Source organism: Lutra lutra, chromosome 13 (genome assembly GCF_902655055.1).
Source record: "Lutra lutra chromosome 13, mLutLut1.2, whole genome shotgun sequence".
Lineage (NCBI taxonomy): Eukaryota > Metazoa > Chordata > Mammalia > Carnivora > Mustelidae > Lutra > Lutra lutra.
The window spans coordinates 18,339,685-18,363,484 of record NC_062290.1 but is presented as its reverse complement, the minus strand read 5'-3'; the positions used below and the strand labels follow the sequence as shown (position 1 = coordinate 18,363,484).

Here is a 23,800-nt window from a genome sequence, read left to right as displayed (position 1 = left end):
GCTAATAATACCCTTATCACCAATTTCAACACCTATACCATATCACCGTATTTATCACTAGTTTTGTTTTTAAAAAGTGATTTGGTGTTAGAGTATTACAGATAGTATGACATATTTACATAAAGCTTTAGAATACTCAAAATGCTTTCACTTTTACAACTGTGTGTGACAGTTGCTACTACCACCACCATTTTATAGGCCGGAGAAATGTAAAGGTCAAATGATGCCCAGGGTCACGTAGTAGGTAAAGAGCAAAACTGGAACCCAAACCCAGACATCTTGAATCAGGCTTAGTGTCTGTCCACTGCAGAAGACCTGTCTCAGATGCTATCTAAGTTATATTAAGATACAGGAGTCTTTCTAAAGATGGAAAAAAAAATATCCATTAAAATAACACATCTAACGGACTCAACAACACAACTACATTAAAAACCGCCTGTATTCAGTTAGTTGCTAATAGCTTCCCTTGAAACTATTTTTTTAGAGTAAGTTTGGTGAATTAGTTAATATTTTATTTAAAGATATTTAAGTCCACATTTATCCAAAAAATATTTCTGTCAGTGGCTCAAAAAGAGAAAGGCAAAAAAATGAAATGGTGGCATGGCTCAATTTCTTTTTCAATTCTGAGAAAAAAAAGAAGTTTTAAGATTTTGAAAATGGCTATTTACTTCCTTGTCAAATCTACCTTACTTGTACAGACCCAGTTTCACTGTCTCAATCTGTCCCTTTATAAAATATCTCAGACAAACCTGTTTCGAATAGTGTCTTATTACTTCAGACTGTAGTTCAGATGCTGTACGGAACTGATAGTTCAGCTCAAAAAATGCAAGCCTGCAAAACACATATAAATATGTGTGAGGGTGTGTGTAGGAGGGGAAGAGGGAGACGGGGGAAGAGAATATTTTTAATATTAACAAATTGTTTCCTTTTCTTTCCTTTTGTACATTTCCCATGCCAATCAGAAAGCCTGCTCTTTTACATAGGCACATTCTGGTCAAAGAACCCTCAAAGAATCTCATGAAAGCTATGGATCTTATCCTCAGAAGAGCCACCAATATAAACATATTTTCACATCCTTCAGGGGAATCAGAGACCCTCTGGATCCCACTCATGGACATGAACTGTATTTTCCAACTCTGCCCTGTCATGGCCCACACAGAAATGTCTGGCATGGTGAGGTGAATGGAGAGGTTTTATTTTTATCCTTTTTTTTTTTTTTTTTTTTTTTTTAAAGATTTTGGCTATTCTGCTCAAGAATGGCCAGGCTTCAGTTGCTGCAGATCCTGTCTGATCAGCGGACGGCTGAGGAATCAAGGTCAGCTGACTGCTAACCTATTCACAGCACATGCGGATCCACTGCTTGGGAAGCTCTCTGTTAGCTGGTAGACAGAAGCTGGATGAGAAATCTCATCCTATTCCCAACGTCTTCAAACCTATGTTCTTTAATTTGACTGGTATCTAACTTTATCTAGATTTAGAGTTACATCCTACTGGATTCACTGAGTCTTACCAAGGTTCTTAATAACATTGCTGGGTGCTACCTGAAAAGGTCATTCTCATCTGAAGTCTCCACTCAGACTTTTTTGAGTTCATTTGGTCAGTTATTCTAATAGCTTCCGTTATGACTCACATTAAAATGTATATTCTCGGCTATAACATTTAAACGAATCCCTTCATTTCCCCTGTCACAGCTTTCATTTTGCTTTAGTTGCATATGCTCTGAGAATCTTGACCCTAAGAGCCCTGAAGCCACATGGTATAAGTGCCATACCTTCGGGCACTCACAGCTTCTCAGGAATCCTCTGTAGCCCAGAAAGGCCTTATATGTTGCACAAACTTGTATGGCCTCTGTCCCTCTTTCTTAAGGAAATTTTTTAATAATTATTCTGTTCCTTCTAGTTAAGGTTTAGCAGGTTAAATGTTACTTAAATCATATTCCATTTAACAGCAAAGCCCATATTTGTCTATGATTTCCAATGTCCTTTGTACACTTTTTCACTTGTAAAGTTTTTAGGTAAATGTAAAATGGACTTTTCGTCAATTTATAGATTTGAATATTAAACATACTTAAAAACTACATCTTGTACATCGGTAAGGGTGGCACCAATACTCTTCAGGAGAAGATTTAAAGAGCGAACGGCCACGAGTCCTTCCTGTTGTTCTGAATCTTTAGCTTCTTCTCTGCCCGACCTCAGTGAAACACTTAAATGCAACTAAAGAGATAAAGAGACAAATATTTAAGCACTATCTGCAAAATGACAATTTTAACTTTTAAAATTTAATCTTATTTTAAATTTACTATACCATATAAGATTTCAAAGTTTGATAAATTTCAGTTTCGCAATTTTAGATTATGCCAAAATTATTAAGTGAAAAGTTAAAGGAGTTTAAAATTGAATACAGCTCTTTTTAAATTTTAAATTCAGTAATGTAAGCTAATATGGTACTTAGGCTCAATCCCAATCTTTTGGTAAAGCTATGAAAATAATAATTTTTATATATTTTTAAATAATAGTAATAATCCAGAAGTTGCAGTTGTTGAAAATAACTCAGTGTTTCAAGTATTAGAATTAAGTTACCAGGTTGAAATCAGTTAAAACAAACTTTCACACTTTTGTACTGTATGCATTTATATAATTATTTATATATATATAGTGTATATATATAATTTTCTATACAATATTTCCAAGTGTTATGTAAGTATGATATGCATTTATATATAATTATAACAATATTGTGTGTATATAAATATATATATATACAATAATTTTCTATAATTTTCTTCAAGTATTTTGTAAGTAATTCAGAAACTCTGTATTAAGAACTTATATTTAGTTCCATTCAGTGTTCAGTTCTTAAATCAAGGTTACTCCACAAATTAATTTACAACTCAGAGACTATTGTAATATTGTAGTGCATTATTTGAAAGTTGCTAAGAGAGTAAATAAATCTTAAAAGTCCTCATTATAAGAAAAAAAAACTTTTTTAACACTGTATCATGATGGATGGGGAACGAATTTATTGCGATGATCATTAACAGAGTATACAAATATCAAATCATTACCTTATACACCTGAAACTAATCCATGTTCTATGTCAGTTATACCAATACACACACACACACACACACACACACACATCATACACAAAATTAAACAGGTTAACAGAAAACTAAGGTAACAAAAATGTTAGGTCAAGATCCCAATGTTCATAGCAGCAATGGCCACAGTCGCCATACTGTGGAAAGAACCAAGATGCCCTTCAACAGACAAATGGATAAAGAAGATATGGTCCATATATACAATGGAGTATTATGCTTCCATCAGAAAGGATGACTATCCAACTTTTGTATCAACATGGACGGGACTTGAGGAGATTATGCTGAGTGAAATAAGTCAAGCAGAGAGAGTCAATTATCATATAGTTTCACTTATTTGTGGAGCATAAGGAATAACATGGAGGACATTGGCAGATGGAGAGGAGAAGTGAGTTGGGGGAAATCGGAGGAGGAGACGAACCATGAGAGACTATGGACCCTGAGAAAGAAACTGAGGGTTTTGAAGTGGCGGGGGGGGGGGGGAGGATTGGGTGGGTCTGGTGGTGGGTATTAAGGAGGGCACGTATTGCATGGAGCACTGGGTGTGGTGAATAAACAATGAATCTTGGAACACTAAAAAAATAAAATAAAAAAAAAAAGATATGAACATATAAACACATGTTGTAGGTGGCTCCAATATTATTTCCATATAGTGAAAAACTGTTATAAGTATAAATAAAAATTTCAGAGGACTATTCCTGCTATTTACAGAATTTATATACTATTAGAGAAAATAATTTATATATATATGTAATTATATATATATAATTGGGATATATAATTTATATCCCAAACAAAGCAAGTCAAGTTGCTATTACCTAGATTATCAAGGATAATAAAAATGACTTCTATTTCCCCTACCTTGATAGGAGATATATGGAAGTATTCATAGAGACTGACTTGTGATGAATCTGCTAATGAAGCTGTTTTATATTCTTCTTGGAAAGCTTCTATATCTTTATAAAAAAGTTCAACCTATAGGGGAAAAAAAGCATTAAAAACTTAAAGGATCCATCTGTTTGAGGCGTTTAAGTCAATAGCTCAGATACTGCAGAACACACCTCCATAACATCCATATTCAACACTGTTTATGATTAGAAAGTCATTGTAAGAGAAGGGAACCTAACACCTGTTAGTAAAGCTCTGTCCCTAACTCACAAATTGATAAGCATATTTTGTTTCCATCTAATCCATTACAAAACACTAAGCATTTCTTCTTGGGACTATAGAGTTATCCCCAAAAGCTACTATAATCCAGTGCATCAATACTTTCTTAGGAATATTTCTTTCTTTAAATAGAATCATAGTTCTTCTGTAGCTTTTTAGTAAATACCTCACTGACACCTACAGAGGCCCATGCTATAATCAAAAAGGGGAAGGCACTGAAAATGATGTTGTATTAAGTGATGAATATGGCTTTTATTCTTGATAATCAACATTAATTCTCTTTTAAACACAAATTTAAGTACTTTTATGTGCTGAGAAATGGCCCCAACATTCACATTTTGACCTATCATCAACAGTATCAAAATGACAGCCTTATTAAAAGTACAGTGTCTGGAAATTGACTTCTCAGATGACAGTGTGAAGGGCTCTTCAGACCAGTTCCCCAGTGAAACTGGTGAAACAAACATTTGGGGCGCCTGGGTGCCTCAGTCGGTCAAGCATCTGACTCTTGGTTATGGCGCAGTTTATGATCTGGGGGTCATGGGATCAAGCCCTGCATCAGGGTCCACACTCAGTGGGGAATCAGCTTCAGAGTCTCTCCCTCCACATACCCCCATGCATACTTTCTCTCTCTAAAATAAATAAATATTTAAAAAAAAATATAAAAAACCTAAATATCTAAGGCCTCTATGAATGAACCTAATGGTATAAGCAAATAAACATCTTTTCAAGAAAATCTACAAAAATTTGTAAGAAAAGTGAATCTGTAGTATTTGAACAAGTACCATTCTCTCAGATCCCCCTCCTAGTTCAACAAGCCATGACTCCACTCTAGACTGCTACACTCAAGAACATAAAGCTCCCTGTCTGCCCAGTGGACAGCTGGAATACTTTCTTCCTGGGAGGCATAAGATGTCAGCATTTCTCATCCCACCCCCAGTTACCAGCTGCTAATGCTACATTATGGGGATGGGAGAGCTTCTGTCCCGCTGCCCAGCCTCTACTCATGGAACAAAGGCTCTAATTTGGTGTAATACCACTGAGAATACTGGGTTCTGATCACTCCTGTTCCACTCCTAGCTCTGAAGCTCTGGTCAGATATTTTTACCTGGGAGACAATGAAACTTTAAAATAACTCCTAATCTTTTTCCAAAGAAACCCCTAATCTTTTCCCAAAGCCTTCGACTTCGATTGTAAGAGAGTTTTTGAAGAAGTTCACATCTGAGCATTAGGAAACAGTAAATGTCATAGGGAAAGATAACTGGAAGGAAAATCACTGATTCAATGAAGATGCAGGCTAAACTGCAGGCGATTTAGTTTTCATGAGTGAAATGGGGAAAGAGACAGTTTAAGGGGTCCTCCTGGGGTCAAAACAAATATCAAACACTGATCTCCAGATGAGTTCCTCAAAGAAAAAAAAAAGAGCCCAAGTCTGCTTAGATTAGTCTGTAGAACAATTTATGGCCTAAGGTACTGTGGAAAAAAAAAATAACGCAATCAACCAGCAATTAGTAGACTTCAATAGCTAGGTGTGTTGTGAAAAGAGAAGAGGGCCCAGCCCCAAAACCAATTGTTCCAGGGTAAGGGTGGGTATTCCAAGATCTTCACCTCTCTGAGAAGCAACACCAAAAGCTTAACATTGCAGGAAAAGTAAGGGGTGTAGGAAGGGTAGACTTCAATAAAAAAAATCTAACCAGTCACAGAATGAACAAATAAGCTAATAAGCTTTGGGGACAGAGGGATCGGTAGCCAGTTTTTATAGTGTATCATCTAAAATGTCTAAGTTCCCAAACAAAAATTATGATATGTGCAAAGACAGGAATGTAGGACCCATACACTGGGAAAAAACTAGGCAAAAGAAATTGCATGTGAGAAGTGACGAGACTGGATTAAAAGAAAAATACTTCCAAGTAGCCACTATAAATATGTTCAAAGAACTTAAGAAAACCTGGGGCGCCTGGGTGGCTCAGATGGTTAAGTGTCTGCCTTCGGCTCAGGTCATGATCCCAGGGTTCTGGGATTGAGCCCTGCATTAAAGAAAACCATATTTAGAAAGTGAAAGAAATTATGATGACCACCTCTTATCAACTTGAATACTACATCAAATACAGAGGGAGAAAAATTATATATTAAAAAACCTATTAAAAATTATGGAATTGAAAACTGTAATAGAAATGGAAGATTCACTAGAAGGACCTAACAGTGAATTTGAGCTGATAGGGGAAATAGAAACACTTCATTATATGCTAAATTAAATGCATTGTTTTATCATGACCTTGAAGGCAAAGTGTTAAAGTTCATGCAGTCTGAAGAACAGAGGAAAAAGAGTGAAGAAAAATCAACACTCTCAGAGAAATGTGGTACATCATTAAGCATGCTAACATATACAATATGGGTATATCAGGGGAAAAGAGTAAAAGTAGAAAAAATATGTGAAGAAATAATAGCTGAATGTTTTCTATATTCAATTAAAACCAATAAGCAACATATCCAGGAAGCTAAATGAACTCCTAGTGCATAAATGGAAAGAGGTTCACAAAAGACATGTAACAGTAAAATTGCTGAAATCAAAGACAAGGAGAAAATCTTAGAAACAAGAAGAGAAAAACAACTTACTACATATAAGATGACCCTGATAAGACTAATAGTTGGGGTGGCTGGGGGGCACAGTAGGTTAAGCGTCCCACTCTTGGTTTTGACTCAGGTTGTAGTCTCAGGGTTTTGAGACAGAGCCCCATGTCAGGCTCTGCACTCAGTGCAGAGTCTTCTTGAGTTTCTCTCTCTCCCCCCACCCCTCCCTCACCTATGTTCTCAAATAAATCTTAAAAAAAAAAAAATTAACAGTTGACTTCTTAGCAGAAAGGAGGCAAGAAGACAGTGGGTAACATATTCAAAGTACTCAAAAGAAAAAAACCTGCCAACCAAGAATCCTATATCCAGTATAACTACCTTTCAAAATGAAAGAATATGAAGACTTTTCAGACAAAAACAAAAACAAAAACAAAAACAAAAACAAAAACAAAAAAACTAGGAGAATTTATGGCTAGTAGGTGTGCCTTACAAGAAATACTTATGAAAGTTCCTCAGGCTGGAAGCAAGGGACCCCAAATGGTAATTAGAATCCAAATGAAAAAAAGGAAAAAAAAGATTGAACTGGAAAAGACAATGATGTAAACAGTATAAATATATAACCATTTCTTTCTCTTAACTAATTTAAAGAGCAACTGACTATTTATGTATAAGAAATACAGAGTTCGCCCTATAATAACAGACCAGTATCACATGAATGTGAACACAAAGAGCCTCAAAAAAATACTACTGACCCAAATCCAGCAAAATACGGAAATATTATACACAAGACTAAGTGGGTTGCTTTAACATCCAATGTAATAAAATCAGCAGAACAAAAACCATATCACTATATCACCAAGAGATGCAGAAAAAGCATTTGACAAAATTCAACACACTTTCATGATAACACTTAGCAAACTGGAACTATTAGAGAACTCTACCTAATGAGATTATCTACAAAAAAAAAAAAAAAACTACTGTTGATATCATAATTAATGGTAAAAGCTTTTTCTTTATATCAGAAACAAGGCAAGAATGTCTGCCCTCGCACTTGTATTCAATGTTGTACTAGAGGTTCTAGCAGGGCAATTAGGCAAGAAGAAACAAAAGCCATGCAGATTAGATCAGAAAGGAAGAAGCAAAACTATTCTCAGATGGCACGATCTTATATGCAGAAAATCCTACAGAATGTATAAAACAACTATTAGAGGTAATAAATGAGTTCATAAGGTTGCAAAATATAAGATCAGTATAAAAAATGCATTATATTTCTATATACTTGCAATGAACAAAAAATGAGATTAAAAAACAATTCTGTGCAGACTATAAGAAAGAATACTCAAAAATAACAAAAGAGCCAAACTTATACTCTGAAAATTATACAAATGTTGAAAGAAAATAAAGATCTACATAAAAGCACAACATTCAATGTTTAAGGATCAAAAGACTTAATAATGTTAAGTTGTCAGAACTCCAAAACTGGTATGCAGATTCAATGTAATCTCTGTCAAGACCCCAGATGACTTCTTCAAAGAAGCTCTCAAGCTGATTCTAAAATTCATATGGAATTGCAAAAACATTTTGAACAACAACAAAGGAGGAGGATTCATACTTCTCAATTTCAAAACTTACTACAATACAACAATAATCAGGACAGTATAGTATTGGTAAAAAGATGGACGTACAGATTAATGGAATAAAACTGTGTATTAATGGTCAACTGATTTTTGACAAGGGTACCAAGACCATTAATGAGGAAGGAATATTCTTTCAGTAAATACAATAAATGGTACTGGGACAACTCGATAGTCAAATGCAAAAGACTGATGTTGGACCCTTACCTCCCACTATATACAAAAATTAACTCAAAATGGATGAAAGACCTGATTTAAAAAAAAACTCTTAAAACATAGGGCTAAATTCATAACCTTCACAACCTTATATCTGACAAAAGACTCTTAAAAATGACACCAAAAACATGAACAACAAAAAAAAAGAATTTGGATTTCATTAACATTAAACTTTTGTGCTTCAAAAGACATCAGGAAAGTAAAGCACAACACACAGAATGCGAGGGAAAAAACAAGAATGAGAGAAAATATTTGCAAATCATTTATCTGATATGGGACTTGTATTTAGAATATATAAATAACTTTTACAATTCAATAAAAAGAGACAACCTATTTAACAAAGGATCTGAATAGACATTTCTCTATAGAAAATATGTAAATGGTCCATCGACACATAAAAAGATGCTCAACATCATTCATCATCAGGTACATGTAAATCACAAAATCACAATGATATACTACTTCACACTCACTATGATGGCTAGAATCCAAAGGATAGATAGCAACAGGTATTGATGATGATGCATTAAAAAAAGCTGTATGATTCCATTTATATGAAATATCTAGAACAAGAAATCCTATAGACAAAGTACATCAGTGATTGATGGGACTGGCATGGTTTCCTTCTTCAGTTGGTGAAAATGTTCTGGAATGAGATAGTAATGATCCTTGTACAATTCTGTAAATACATTAAAAAACACGGCTTTGTCCACCATGGATGATTAAAATGTATAAAGTGTGAACTGAATTTCAATAAGTTTAAAAGAAAAAAAAGTATTATTTGCCCTAGTCCTTATCCATGTAACCTGTATTACCTTCAGAATTCTTTTTATGAAGACAGCAGAAAAAGACTGTATCTGATCTACCCTATCACTATGACTTTAAGGTCTTTCTATCAGTCACAAATAAGACACTTAACCTTTTATTTTTATCCCTTCTCTCACTGAATATTCTTGTCACACCCAAATTTCTAAGTTATTAATCAAAACAAAGTAACCTCGGAAAATAAAATAGGAAAAAACAGTGATGTGAATATGAGTATTTCTCCCTACTACTAGCCTAAAACCTTTCCTGTTTGCTAACTCACCTTCAAAAGGCTATTTTAACTTGTCTTGCTTTCTTCATCTATAATCTGAAAATGGGATTTCTACCAATTTACCCACCATAGCAGCGTAAGAAAAATTTAAAAATTTTATTTTTAAAATGGACCAAAACCATTTTAATACATTAAAAAATTTCTAATTTTTTTAGTCCTCCTCCTTCCCCAATCCTTCCTGTTAATACTATCATTCTAAATCTCACCTCAGTTTTTTCAGTCACTTCGGCTTCTGTCATAAGTTCTGCTAAAGCATAGACAAATCCAAGATCTAACCTGAGGTCCATTTCTTGGATCAACACCTTGAAATACCTATAATACAAAGTAGAAAACATTTAAAAGCCATCGATTAAAGTGCATTTAAAAAATGAGATGAGAAAAAAGCATTAGATAATTATTAGAATGCTGAAATTCAGGATTTTATAGATGAACAAATAAAATTGTCATGGCAACACTGTTCATAATAGCAACAAACTCAAAATGTGAAAATGCCTATGAAGAGAAAACTGGTAAGTAAACTATGGTATACAGTCATATGGCAGAATATTATATAATAGTGATAATAAACTCTAGTTACATACAGCAAAAATAATAAATTTTAGTAAAAAGTTGAATGAAAAAATCCAGCCCTAATAGTATATTTTCAGTTTAACCAAAAAACAATTTTTTTTAATTAGGAAAAAAAGGGAAAACTAAGAAGCATAATGTTTACGTACATACGTACAATAAACTATATTTTAAGATGTAAGGGATGAAATTAGTGTTTATTGTGGTATAAGGTGGAGAAAACAAGAAATAGGAGGGTAATATATCAATGGATGTTTCTGTCAATATTTTATTTCTTAGATTGGATGGTGACCATTTTAAAGCAGTATTTTCTTGTTTCTAAAACAATATGCAGTAATTACAGAAAACTTAACTGAGAAAATAAAATGTAAGTACATTTCATTCAGAGCCTTCTGACTCTTTAAGATTATAAAATTGATTTTCCTAATGATCTTCATAATTTAATATTTTGCACTTAAACCTTTGACTCACCTGAAATTGATTTTTTAAAGAGTATAATTAATTCACATATTTAAATAAAAACATTAAATAAACACACAGAAATATATTGACACTTACTTAATACGTGATATCTGGGAATGCCCTGCAGATCTCATGACAATACTGACATCTGTAAAGGGCTTTGGAGCTACAAAAGTTAATAAATATGATTAATCCCACGATGCTTTAAACAAAAGATAAACATTTTCTTGCAATTTAATACACATCACAATGTAGAACTAACTTATTTACTAAATCATGAGTATCAATTAAAATTACTATTTGTAAGGTCTTAATTTCAGATGCCAGGTTTTTTTTTTTTAATTATCTGTATTTACTTAGAAGATAACTAATCCTTTAAGTTAGTGATTTTAAAGTAGAAGTATGCATTAGAATCACCAGGGAAACACTGTGAAAACACAGTTTTCAGGGTCTTGTCCTGGACTTCCAGGTAAAGGGGCTTGGGCATGTACAATGGTCGAAAGCTTCCAAGCAGATTATCAATACCTCCTTAGATAGTTCAGAGCCAGTGGTGTGGAGGTGGGTAGTGGAAAGCAAAGGGAGTGGGGAGGAAAGAGAAAGGGGAAGAGGTATAGCAAAGAAAGAAGGAATATGAAGGGGAAGCAGAGGATAGAACAGACTCGTCATTACATTCAGCTAGAGAATACAGGACATTTCCCATGGTTAGAAACCACTCTGAATTTGATTTTCTTCACGATTTATTCAAAGGTCCTAGTGGCTTTTAAACGGGGATTTACAAGTCACTAATATTTCTAAAAATTTAAATATATATTTGTAATTAATCTTCTCCTCAGAATTCAGTCAATGCGTTGCTTAGTTGACTTACTTTAATTTACTTAGTTGACTTACAACTAAGTTGACCTTAGTTGAGTACTTGTTCCTTTCCAAGAGGTTTAATTTTCTAATGATCCCACAGAAACTAAACTTGAGAATGGTTTCATTTCGTGTTTTTATGGTAAACCATACAGCTGATACATTTTTATGGCAATCTAAAAATACAAACACACCTGAATCCATGGTGACCGACTTGGGAGGTTTAATTGGATAAAACACAAATGGAAATATAGCACCATGTATCTGGTTTTGGATCTAAGAAAATAAAAACAGGTCAGTATATTACTATGTTAATTACAGAACCCTACCAGAAAAACAAGATTTAATAAGTAGAAAGAATCAAGCAGTCCAGTTCAACAATGAAACTGAAATACTAGGTAAGAGAGACTATGGGAATGAATATATTTGGTTTATTCCTATGTTCCTTATGAACACAATTTGACTATCTTTTCAGACTCACCTGTATTCTGTAAACTTGAATTCTAAATGATGACTGATGTGCAGATGTGCTATATTCTACTTTTAATGCTGGAAGATAATTTCTTCTTATAGCTATTACATGTGGCTGCAGAATTTTCATGTTAGTACCACTAGGTGTGAAGCGAACCTGAAAAATATCCCCCACAAAACACTGAATTTCTCTGCATTTCATAATTGATTAAAATTAGAACTTTGTACCAAAAACACTAAAGATAATTAAAACAGTAAGCTAAACAGTTGACTAGATTGGATCTCTCCAATACAACTCAGAAAAAATGTTCAATTTAATCCTTAGAGCTTAGTTGTATCACTTTTTATATAAATTTACTAAAAATATTAAACTGATAAAAGGAAAAATAATTTAAAAAGTAAAATAAGTAAAACAACATATTGGCTTCTTGTTAACTAAGGAGTAGATCATTAGCATCTTAAGAGCAAGTCTGAGTTGTTAATACAGACAACTTATTATATATGATAGAATTCACTGCTTTGCAAGGAAACCAGACTTTCCTTAAAGGTCACTAGTAATTCATCTAATTTTAACAGGTAAAAATTAAAACTTCGGATCAGTACTTAAAAATATTACCGGAATGTTAGTGTCCAATTCGATAACCTTATCTTCTGCAGGTGAAGATTCAGTATATTCCTTAAATTCCTTCTCTAACTTCTCAGTGTGCTTTACACTCATTGGCTTCCATCTTGCCTTCTTCTTGGGCTTTGTCTCCCAAACCACATCAGAACTTTTACATGAAAGCAAAAATCATACTGCTAATTTATAAACATTTTCATTTTACCTGGTTTATTACATGAACTGCAAAACCTTCAGTAAAATTTATAATATCCCCAGTAATATGGAGGCACACTACAGATTTAAAAATACGAACTGATTCAATCAATATTTAGACTTTTACTCAGGCACTATTTTAGGTTGTAGGGATATTATCAGTAAACATCTTTGCCATCCTACAGCTTTATTTTAGCTGAGTGACAGACCATAAATAGTAAATAGAAAAATATGTGTTATTTGAAACAGAGAAGAGGACTCATGTATGAGGGCCCCAGGGCACCCAATATTAAGCAGCTGAGAAGACAAGGAACCAACACATGAAGTGGAGAATTCTGGGATAGAAAGAAAAACAAAGATGATCAAGTACCCTGAAAGTCAAGGCAAAGTAAAACTACCAAGAAGGGATCTGTGTGTTACACACTTAAGCAACATGAGGACTGGTCTCTGGTGATCCTGACAAGACCAATGTCATGGTGTGTTGACAGCAAAATCCTGCTGGGAGTAGTTAAAGGAAGAATGGGTAAAATAATAATTGGATATAGTGAGTATATTAAATTCATCCATAATTATTAACACTTTTGAGGAGTATGGTTATAAAGGGAAGCTAAAAAGTGGGCAGTAGGTAGGCTCAAGAGAATTTTTTAAGTTGAGATAAAGAATACTGATGGACATAACCCAAAAGAGAGCCAAAAATTATTGATGTAGGAGAAATAAAGAAGAGAACTGTGTAATCAATGTCTCAAGAAGGCAAAAGGAAATGGAATCGAATGCAAAGTTGAAAAATATTTTTAACTAGGAGCACATGTATCTATGATAACAGTGGAGAAGATGTTAGCACAGTGTGTAGGTAAAAATGCTCATGGGTAGAAAGTTGTGATTTGGGGGAGTGGGTCTTTGGAAATTCCCTTCAGACTGCTTCCATTTTCTGACTGAAATGGGATACAAGGCAGTGAGGTGTGAGAGAAAATGGGAGGGTTAAAATGAGACAAGGTGTGAAGTATAGTCTAAAAGGGGATGGAACAAATCTCATCTACTGAAAAATTGCTGAGAGACTTAAATACAGAATAAAAACATCCAACCACATTCTAAAACTGCTCTCTTTATATACATAAGTTATTTAAGTATTCTATTTATTAATTCCCTCTAAAATTTATATTCACTTAATAAACAGGCAGGAACAGTATATTATTCCTCATTGCACTCACATCATTTAGCATAGCAGTTAGCAAGTAATAAACACATTTCTTGAGAATAAAAATTTGTAAGAAAATAGTTTATAATATTCCTTTTTAAATGGCATGGATTTCATTCAATGAAAAGTCAAAGGCGTTTGTAGATGAATTTATACAGATAAACAATTTCAAACCTGTATCATATACCTTTTAACATATATATTTGACAGCTTAAACTCCAGGATTAAAACTATTATCCTGGATAATATTATCCTATATTATACAGACTGGAATCTAGAAATGCCCTCAAAATTAGGCATTAATGTATACAAATTAATTTTACCTTAAGTATTTATGAATAGGAATATTAAAGGCACTTTAATAGGAATATTAAAGGCACCAGTAAAACTGGTGATGACTTAGAGGGAAATGATATATTCCATATTACCTTACTGTATCTTAAAATTAAGTGTCAAGCTCAAATTAAATAATGATTGGCTTTACTCCCCCAACAACTATTTATGGAGCATCCATACTGTATCCTACACTCTGATAGGTAGTAAGAGAAAATTAAATATTTCCTTATGACATGTTAAGAATACTTTTGATAAGCTAAATAAACATAAGACACGATTTATAAATCTGATTTTGAGATATCTTTATCTCAAAAGGCAAAAAATAATCTCAAAGGCATTTTTAAATCAGCATTACCTTAGTATAACAGTCAAAACACAAAACTTAAACTATATTATAATTTTATTATCACCATTCTTAATGATTAAGAACTAATCATTTAATGTATCTAACCTTGTAATGCCAATATAGGCTACCTCCTGCTTTGTGTAGTTGTTGACGAGAGAAATTCCAACATCTTGTAAGGCCAACACAATTTCTTGCTCTGCTAACTCTGCTTTCTCACTTTCATATGTTGCTTTGAATACCCTTGGATCTTCAGTGAATAAAATAATGCGCTGTAAGCCTTCAAAGAATGAAACTAAATAAATCGTCTTTTTCCCTGAATTTATAGGTGTCATCATATCCTAAAACAAAACCATCAAAAAAATTAAAAATTAGAGTCTTTTTTTTTTTTTTTAAAAGATCTTATTCATTTGTTTGACAGACAGAAGACAATGAGAGAGGGAATACAAGCACAGGGAGTGGGAGAGGGAGAAGCAGACTTCCCGCTGAGCAGGGAGCTCAATGGGGGCTGGATCCTAGGACCCTGGAATCATGACCAGAGCCGAAGTCAGACGCTTAACGACTGAGCCACCCAGGCACCCCAAAACTAGAGTCTTAACCAAGAGGAAATCTAGATTCCACATCTGAAAAATGAGAATTGTAATGGTAACTTTCAAAGGTTTAGACAAACTGAATGAATATTTGCGTAAGTCATAAATTTGCATAATAAAAATCAGTTGATGTTTGCTTCTGCCATTATTATTATGAAGTAATTAATCAGGAAGACAGGTCAACTGTTACTGTTTTTTCAACATCTTAATAAAATTTAATTAGTCTTCTTTTGTAGGCTAATCAATAACACAAAGTATTATTTTCTCTGCTTTATTCTAAGACTAATCACTGTGTTATATGTTAAAAGTTGTTCAGTCAGAAATTTAATTTCCTTACAGAGCTGAACTAAATAGGATAAAAAATATCTGACACTTCAGTTACATGCTCTATAAAGCACAGGTATTTACCACATGATTAATTTGGCAGGAAGCCCTTATTTATAAGCATTGTATTAATATCAGGGTATTGAATTTCAATGAGAAGATAATAGCAAATGCTAATAATTAACAGTCAGTCATGAATTTTTGGTCAATGTTCTAGTGAATATTCTGATCAATAGGAAATTTTAATATACAGTACTTCCCCTTCTCCTAGGTTCTGCATTCCAGTTTCAGCTACCTGTGGTCAACCACGTTCTAGAAGCAGATGATCCTCCTTCTGACATATGGTCAGAAGGTCAACAGTAGTCTAATACTACATCCCAATGCCTACCTACATCTTTCATCTCACTTCATCTCACCATGTATGTATTTTATCATCTCACATCATCACTAGAAGGGTGAGTATAAAATATTTTGAGAGACTACACTCATAGGATTTTATTACAGTAAATAATTGTTCCATTTTATTATTAAGTTTTTGTTTTTATCTCTCACTGTGCCTAATTTGTAAATTAAACTTTATCATAGGTATGTATGCATAGGAAAAAAACATGGTTTATATAGGGCTTAGTACTCTATTGGTGGTTTCAAGCATCCACTGGAGGTCTGAGATGGTGGGGGGAGACATGTCGTACCATACACATTCACCTTATAATGAATCTGAAAACCAGATCTCAGTATCTGCTATTAACTCAATTGTATCCTCTCACTCTCCCAAAGTCATATGTTGAAGTCCCAGTCGCCAATGTGACTCTTTTGGACACAAGGCCTTGGAGGAGTTGGGGCTCTGATCCAATAGGAGGAGTATCCTGCTAAGGACATAGGGAGAGGATGCTCAACTCCAAGTCAAGAAGAGTCCTCACCAGGTTCACCAGAACCTGACCGTGCTGGCACTTTGATTTGGTTTTCCAGCTCTCAAACTCTGAGAAATAAATTTGTGTTGCTTAAGCCACCCAGTCTAAGGTATTTGGTCATGGCAGCCCAAGTAGACTAACACAGTATCTATCCCAAGAATTAATTTTTTTTTCATCTTGAATCATTACTTTAAACAAATCATACCATAGCCCAGAATCGTTACTACTTTGCTTATGTGGCTACTTTGCTTATTGTTTTGCTTATGTGACAGTAATATTTTCAGAGATTTTTAAAAACATTTTATTTTCTTTATTTGAAAGAGAGAGTGAGCATGCACAAGCAAGGGAAGCAGACAGAGGGAGAAGCAAGCTCCCAGATTGAGCAGAGAGCCCGATGTGGGGCTTGATTCCAGGACCCCAGGATTATGACCTGAGCCAAAGGCAGATGCTTAACTCACTGAGCCACCCAGGCACCCCTATCTCAAGAATTTTGAGGAAATAAAGATGAAAGAATATAATATAGATTAGAGTAGAAGCAGGTGAAAATGAACACAAATGTATAAAAGAGATCATCAAAAGAGCAAAACAATGGATTTCTGATAGAAAGTAAGAATTAAACTGGTAAATCCTAAGTAAAACTTATCAAGGAAAAAGGAATGAAAATACAAATAATCTACACCAATAATGAAAAAGAGAATCACTATAAATTAAAATTAAACAGATGGTTATGATAAAAATATTTTTATCAATTTATTAGGAAAATCTGATGAAATAGACACATTCTTGGAAAACCTTTTCCTAAAATGATGAGCAGAAATAGGAAACTGAATTGTCCTACATAATAACAAAGAAGTAGTTCATAATTTAAAACCTCCCTACAAAAACAACTACAGGCTAAGATGGCCTGGCTTCACTGGTGAATTCTGGCTAACATTCAAGGAAAAAAGTATATGAGTCTTACATACATTCGTCAAGAAAATACGAAAACTGCATTTCTAAACATGTTTCAGATGTCAGCATAATCTTAAATAGCAAAATCTAGTATGGGCATTACTTTCTCATAAATACCAATAAAAGTCTGAAAACATCAGCAAGCCAATTCCAGAAACACAAGGCTAGTCTGATACTTAAAACAAACCATACAAATCACCCTCTCAAATAAGGTGAAGTCCAAAAATCACATAATCATCTCCAGAGAGGAAAAAAAATTAAAAGCCTAACAACTGATAAAATTTCAGTATTCATTCTTTTATTCATAAACAGACACATGCACTTTTACAAACTAGAAGTCAACCACCTTAATTTGATAATTAACCAAAACCAAAACTTCAATAAGGACACACCTAGTGACTTAATATTCAGTGTTCCCTTTAAAATGGGAATGAGATAAAACTAGCCTATTGATAAGAAGAAATAATAATGAGTGGTAAAAAAAAATTATAATAGGGGTCAAATTAAGATGAATTTTGAAAGTCTTATATTTTTTTAAGATTTCATTTATTTATTTGTCAGAGAGAGAGAGAGAGAGAGAGAACAAGCAGGGGGAGGGAGTGGCAGTTAGAGGGAGAATCAGGTTCTCTGCTGAGCAAAGAGCCCGATGAGGGACTCAATCCCAGGACCCTGAGATTATGTCCAGAGTGGAAGGCAGACACTTAACTGACTGAACCACCAGGCATCCCAACTAATAACACTTTAATAAAAATTTCTCAAAAAGTCACTCAAAATGTTACTGGAAAATGTTTATATATATCTTTATCATTATAATAAACCACTCAAAAATAAATTCCTTAGTGGGTCCCTAAATGATCCTCACAGAAGCCACATTGACCTAAAATGACTGTCAGTGTAGGACTATATCTGTTTATGAGACAAATGCTGAAAGCACCCCCTTAAGTCTAGTGTACCTTTTATAATGTAACAGCCACAGATAAGGATGTAGCCATGACAGGGCCCCTTCTGGTTTTAAATGTTTTTGGTTAAAGTTTGAACACTGCTTTTAAAATCATTGGCAGCTGTTTTTTTTTTTTTTTTTAAACAATATTTGGTTCTAATCCATGAGCATGGAATGGTTTTCTATTTCTTTGTGTCATCTTTACTCACACTTCACACTCATTCACACTTCACTCACTTCACACACTCACTAAAGAGCTGTCTCCAACAGCTCTTTAACCTCTTTGGTTAGGTTTAGTCCTAGTATCTTATGATTTTTGATGCAATTATAAGCGGGATCGTTTCCTTGATTTCTCTTTCTGCTGCTTAGAGAATATTAATTTAGCAAAATAAGTCAGAGAACGACAAATACCATGTGATTTCACTCATGTGGAATTTAAGAAACAAAACAAATGGAGATAAGGGGGAAAGAAAAGAGACAAACATAAAACAGACTCTTAACTATGGAGAACAAACAGATTTGCCGGCGGGGGATGGTGAGATGGGTGATGAGGATTAAGGAGGGCAGTGGTAGTGATGAACACTGGGTATCACATGGAAGTGATGAATCACTCAATTCTACTCCTGAAACTTAAAAAAAAACAACAAAAAAAAACTTTGGCAGTTGTTTAAAAGTACAGACATAAAACAGGCCTTATAACTAGCAAAGCCGGAAGAGAATACTTTAAAAAAAAAAAAAAAGGATGCTCAGAACACAATAATACTCAACCCAATACGTACATCCTTTTGTGTTACTTCACCATGGCTTTTTCCACATCTCCACTTCAGCTTTCTAGAGCCCACTGGATCAGCCCAAGTATAAAATACTGCTTTTCCGGGAGGGAGGGAATCTTCTATTTCACTGAGGGAACTATCATAAATAGGAAAAAATATGCATTAAATTAAGTACAAACATGTGAATATATAAATAACCTAAAATAACACTTGATTCGGAGTCCACTCATTGAGATTTGTGATGGTTCTGCTTAAGACTAGATTGAAAATTTTTTCCTTATACAATGAAAAAGAGGTTTTCTAAAGAAATGAGAATTTTTTTTTTTTAAAGATTTTATTTATTTGACAGACAGAGATCACAAGTAGGCAGAGAAGCAGGCAGAGAAAGAGAGGGAAGCAGGCCCCCCGCCAAGCAGAGAGCCCGATGCGGAGCTCGATGCGGGGCTCGATCCCAGGACCCTGAGACCATAACCTGAGCGGAAGGCAGAGGATTAACCCACTGAGCCACCCAGGTGCCCCGAAATGAGAATATTTCAAGGGAATGTTTGTCCCACTTAGAAAATGAAGAGTTTCATGTTTTGAAATTTTTTTTTTTTTTTTTTTTTTTTTTTTACAGATTTATTTGTTTATTTGATAGAGCACACACAGCGGGAGCGGCAGGCAGAGGGCGAAGCAGGCTCTCTGCTGAGTTAGGAGCCCAATACTGGGCTTGGTTCCAGGACCCCAGGATCTTGACCTGAGTAGGCGCTTCACCAACTGAGCCACCCAGGCATCCCCATTTTTGAAACTGTTTTGTGAGCTTCTGTTTTAGTAAAAATGAATTGTGGGAGAAAATTATTCCAACTTTTATCTATACTAAATCTGACAAAGTTTAATTGGGAACTCTCTCCTAAGTATGGTCTTATTCTAGCAAAAACAAAATAGCTAAATTACTTTTTAAAAAATCTTAAGACATGGTATGTAAATCTAACAAATTCAATCAACTCACAAAATAATTCCCAGAAAAACAAAAAATTGGAGAAGATACAAACCAAGGAAATAACAGAATATAACTTTTCTGAGTTGAAGCAGTAGCTGATTCTGGGCTAAGTGAAATAAGTCAGACAGAAAAAGACAAACACTGTATGATCCCTATGTATTTATAAGAGGGATCTAAAAAGCCAAAAACAGAAAAAGAAAACAATGAAAAAATCCTAACACATAGAATTAAAAAAAAAAAAAAAAAAGTGGTGTTTGTTAGAGGTGGGAGGTGGGGGGATAGGGTGTGAAGTGGGTGAAGGGGTCAAAGGGTACAAACTTCCAGTTATAAAATAAACAAATCATGGAGATATAATGTACAGCATGGTGGTGGCTATAGTTAATAATACTGTATTGTATATGTGAAAGTTAAGAATAGTAAATTTTCATTCTCATCACAAGAAAATAAAATGTTGTGGGGTATCTGGGTGCCCCAGTCATTGGGCATCTGCCTTGGGCTCAGGTCATGATCCCAGGGTCCTGGGATCAAGCCCACATCGAGCTCCCTGCTCAGCGGGAGGCCTGCTTCTCCTTCTCCTACTCCCCCTGCTTGTGTTCCCTCTCTCAGTGTCTCTGTCAAATAAATAAATAAAAATCTTTAAAAAAAAAATTTGTAACTATGTGCGGTGATGGATGTTAATTAGACTTAACTGTGGTGATCAGTGTGCAATATATATAAATATCCTATCATCATGTTGCATTCCTGAAACTAATATAAGGTTATGTCAATTACATCACAATTTTTAAAAAGTAAATTACAAATATTAATGTCAGTTTTACCCCTACATACTTCAGTATACCTTTTTTTAAAAAATAAGGACATTGTTTTACATAGCTTTAATGTCATTATCAGTGTTACACACACACACACACACACACACACACACACACACTTTTTTAAAAGGTTTTATTGAGAGAGAGAGAGAGCTCACTCGCATATGCACATGGGCGATCACAGGCAGGGGTGGGGGGACTGAGTGGACTGGGTAGGAGCAGAGGGAGAGGGATGCTCCCTGCTGAGTACAGAACCAGACATGGGGCTGAATCCCAGGATCCTGAGATCATGACCTGAGTCAAAGACAGATACTTAACCGACTGAACCACCCAGGCACCCCACCAGTGTTATATTCTTAAGAAATCATCATAAAGAGGCACCTGGGTGGGTCAGCAGGTTAGGCATCTGTCTTTGGCTCAGGTCATGATCCCAGGGTCTTGGAATGGAGCCCCACAGGGAGTCTGCTCCTCCCTCTGCCTCTCTCCCTCAAATAAATAAATAAATAACAATCTTAAAAAAAGAAATAATCATAGAGTCAATGTCCCATCACCTAGACTCTACTAAAATCAGGAGGATACCATATTTGTGATAATCTTCTTACCTTTGATTGTACTGAACAATGTCACTCTTAGTGTGATTTATTAATAGGAAGGGAGCTGCTCCATCATGATAATCTGAAAATGTAATAACCGTAGAATGCTCAGCCAAATTAACTTCTGCTATAATACCTCCAAGCTATGAAAAAAAGAGAAAAAAGAAAAATTATTCTCTTACATGATAGTTTTCCAAATAATATTACTTAATAACATTTAATAAGACTATTCATAACTTGGTACATTTTTTAATGATTAAGAAAGCAAGTCAGGGGCGCCTGGGTGGCTCAGTGGGTTAAGCCGCTGCCTTCAGCTCGGGTCATGATATCAGGGTCCTGGGATCGAGTCCTGCATCGGGCTCTCTGCTCAGCGGGGATCCTGCTTCCCTCTCTCTCTCTCTCTCTCTCTCTCTGCCTGCCTCTCCATCTACATGTGATCTCTCTCTGTCAAATAAATAAATAAAATCTTTAAAAAAAAAAAAAAGAAAGAAAGCAAGTCAGGATTTTCTACTGCATATCTGGGAAACATGAATCCTTTTTTTTTTTAAATATATATATTTTTTAAGATTTATTTATTTATTTATTTGACAGAGAGAGAGATCACAAGTAGACAGAGAGGCAAGCAGAGAGAGAAAGAGAGGGAAACAGGCTCCCCGCTGAGCAGAGAGCCCGACGCGGGGCTCGATCCCAGGACCCTGAGATCATGACCTGAGCCGAAGGCAGCGGCTTAACCCACTGAGCCACCCAGGCGCCCCGGAAACCATGAATCTTAATTACTATATACAGATGGGTCAAATTCCAGATGTTCTAGTATTCTAGGAACTCTAACATTCTGTTTAACAATTAAATTGTTTTATGTCTCTGTTCCTTTTTAGTAATTTTTCCCTTTACTAAAAGAAATGTTTGTTCCTTTTTGGTAAAAGGGAAAACAATCAAAGGTACAGACAAAATTACAAGTATATAATAGCTTCTCTAAACACACACACATACACACACACACACACACACACACACATAAAAAATCACCCACCTCATTATCCAGACGCAATAAAATACAATTTGCTTGCTTGTTAAAATGTATCTTTTTGGGAGGGCCTTGATTTCTTTCAACTTGAATAAGAAGTGCATTAGAAGCATCCTCTGGCCAAAAGGGGATACACTAAAACACAAATTACATACACTTATTTACAAAAAAAAAATTTTTTCAACATCAAAATTTTATCATTTTAATAAACCCATCAGGATAGACTTAAAATAAATGTCTTTTAACACTGCTCTAGTTAGTGGGTTGCTTGGCTAAACAGCTATGAGCTGCCAACTTAGAGCTGGGTCACCACCTGTGGGCACCATGAGCACAGGCAGTGCTGGGTGGGAAGTTGAGGAGCCGTGGTAAGCGGAGTGCTGGCGAAGAGATGTCAATGTGGTCCAGAGATCTAGAGGAGGGCTGACAAATCAGCATGGAAAAGCTGAGCTGAGAAGCAAGTGATCAGTTTAAAACAAGGGTATATACAGTTCCTAATAACCATAATCGGGTTGTGGGTATCACTTGGTAATTAAACAAGAGCCAAACAAAGTACACGCAAATGTTGAATCGGGTCATGCACAAATCCAGAGTCCTTGAAGTCTAATAAGGGTAAAAAAGTGAGAGAAGTATCTAAAGTTCGGAGTAGGAAACAGGCTCAAAACCTTAAGGAACAACACGGACATCAGTGATCTGGAATCCAAACTAGTAAAAGGAGAAACGGTCGACCCACTGAGAGAGAGAAGTCCAGACAACAGGAGTGGAAACAAAGAGAAGAGCTAAGAGAAGAGGAAAGGAGAAGCAGTGTGGCCTGTGAACTATTCTGCATACCCTGTCTTACTGTGATAGGTCCCAACCAGACCGATGACTTCAGTGACTTCAGTGAAACTGTTCATGTGTGACACCCATCACAATGACATGGCCTGCAGCAATAGGAGAAACCTGACATTAAAGGCAAGCGCCTTAGCTTGTTGAAGCCTGCCTTATTCAACCTTAAGAGGTAACTAATGGAACTAGACATGAGACACAGTTAAGGCTCTAAGAGGCTTAGAATGCCCCCACTCAGGGCTTCTTGCAACCGAGCA

General features: G+C 35.1%; 1 protein-coding gene across 3 annotated transcripts in view; it reads right to left on the bottom strand.

The window, feature by feature from the left end:
- Positions 1–23,800, bottom strand: part of VPS13A (vacuolar protein sorting 13 homolog A) — a 236,782-nt gene that overhangs the window by 30,577 nt on the left and 182,405 nt on the right. For all 3 annotated transcript variants that reach the window (XM_047699156.1, XM_047699157.1, XM_047699155.1), the window contains exons 51-62: positions 22,725–22,853; positions 21,704–21,837; positions 19,317–19,446; positions 14,930–15,162; positions 12,750–12,903; positions 12,144–12,290; positions 11,857–11,938; positions 10,907–10,976; positions 9,988–10,093; positions 3,959–4,072; positions 2,068–2,213; positions 750–831 (exon numbers count right to left, since the gene is read on the bottom strand). In XM_047699156.1, the coding sequence (XP_047555112.1) occupies positions 750–831; positions 2,068–2,213; positions 3,959–4,072; positions 9,988–10,093; positions 10,907–10,976; positions 11,857–11,938; positions 12,144–12,290; positions 12,750–12,903; positions 14,930–15,162; positions 19,317–19,446; positions 21,704–21,837; positions 22,725–22,853 (1,527 nt within the window). The remainder of the gene's footprint in view (positions 1–749; positions 832–2,067; positions 2,214–3,958; positions 4,073–9,987; positions 10,094–10,906; positions 10,977–11,856; positions 11,939–12,143; positions 12,291–12,749; positions 12,904–14,929; positions 15,163–19,316; positions 19,447–21,703; positions 21,838–22,724; positions 22,854–23,800) is intronic.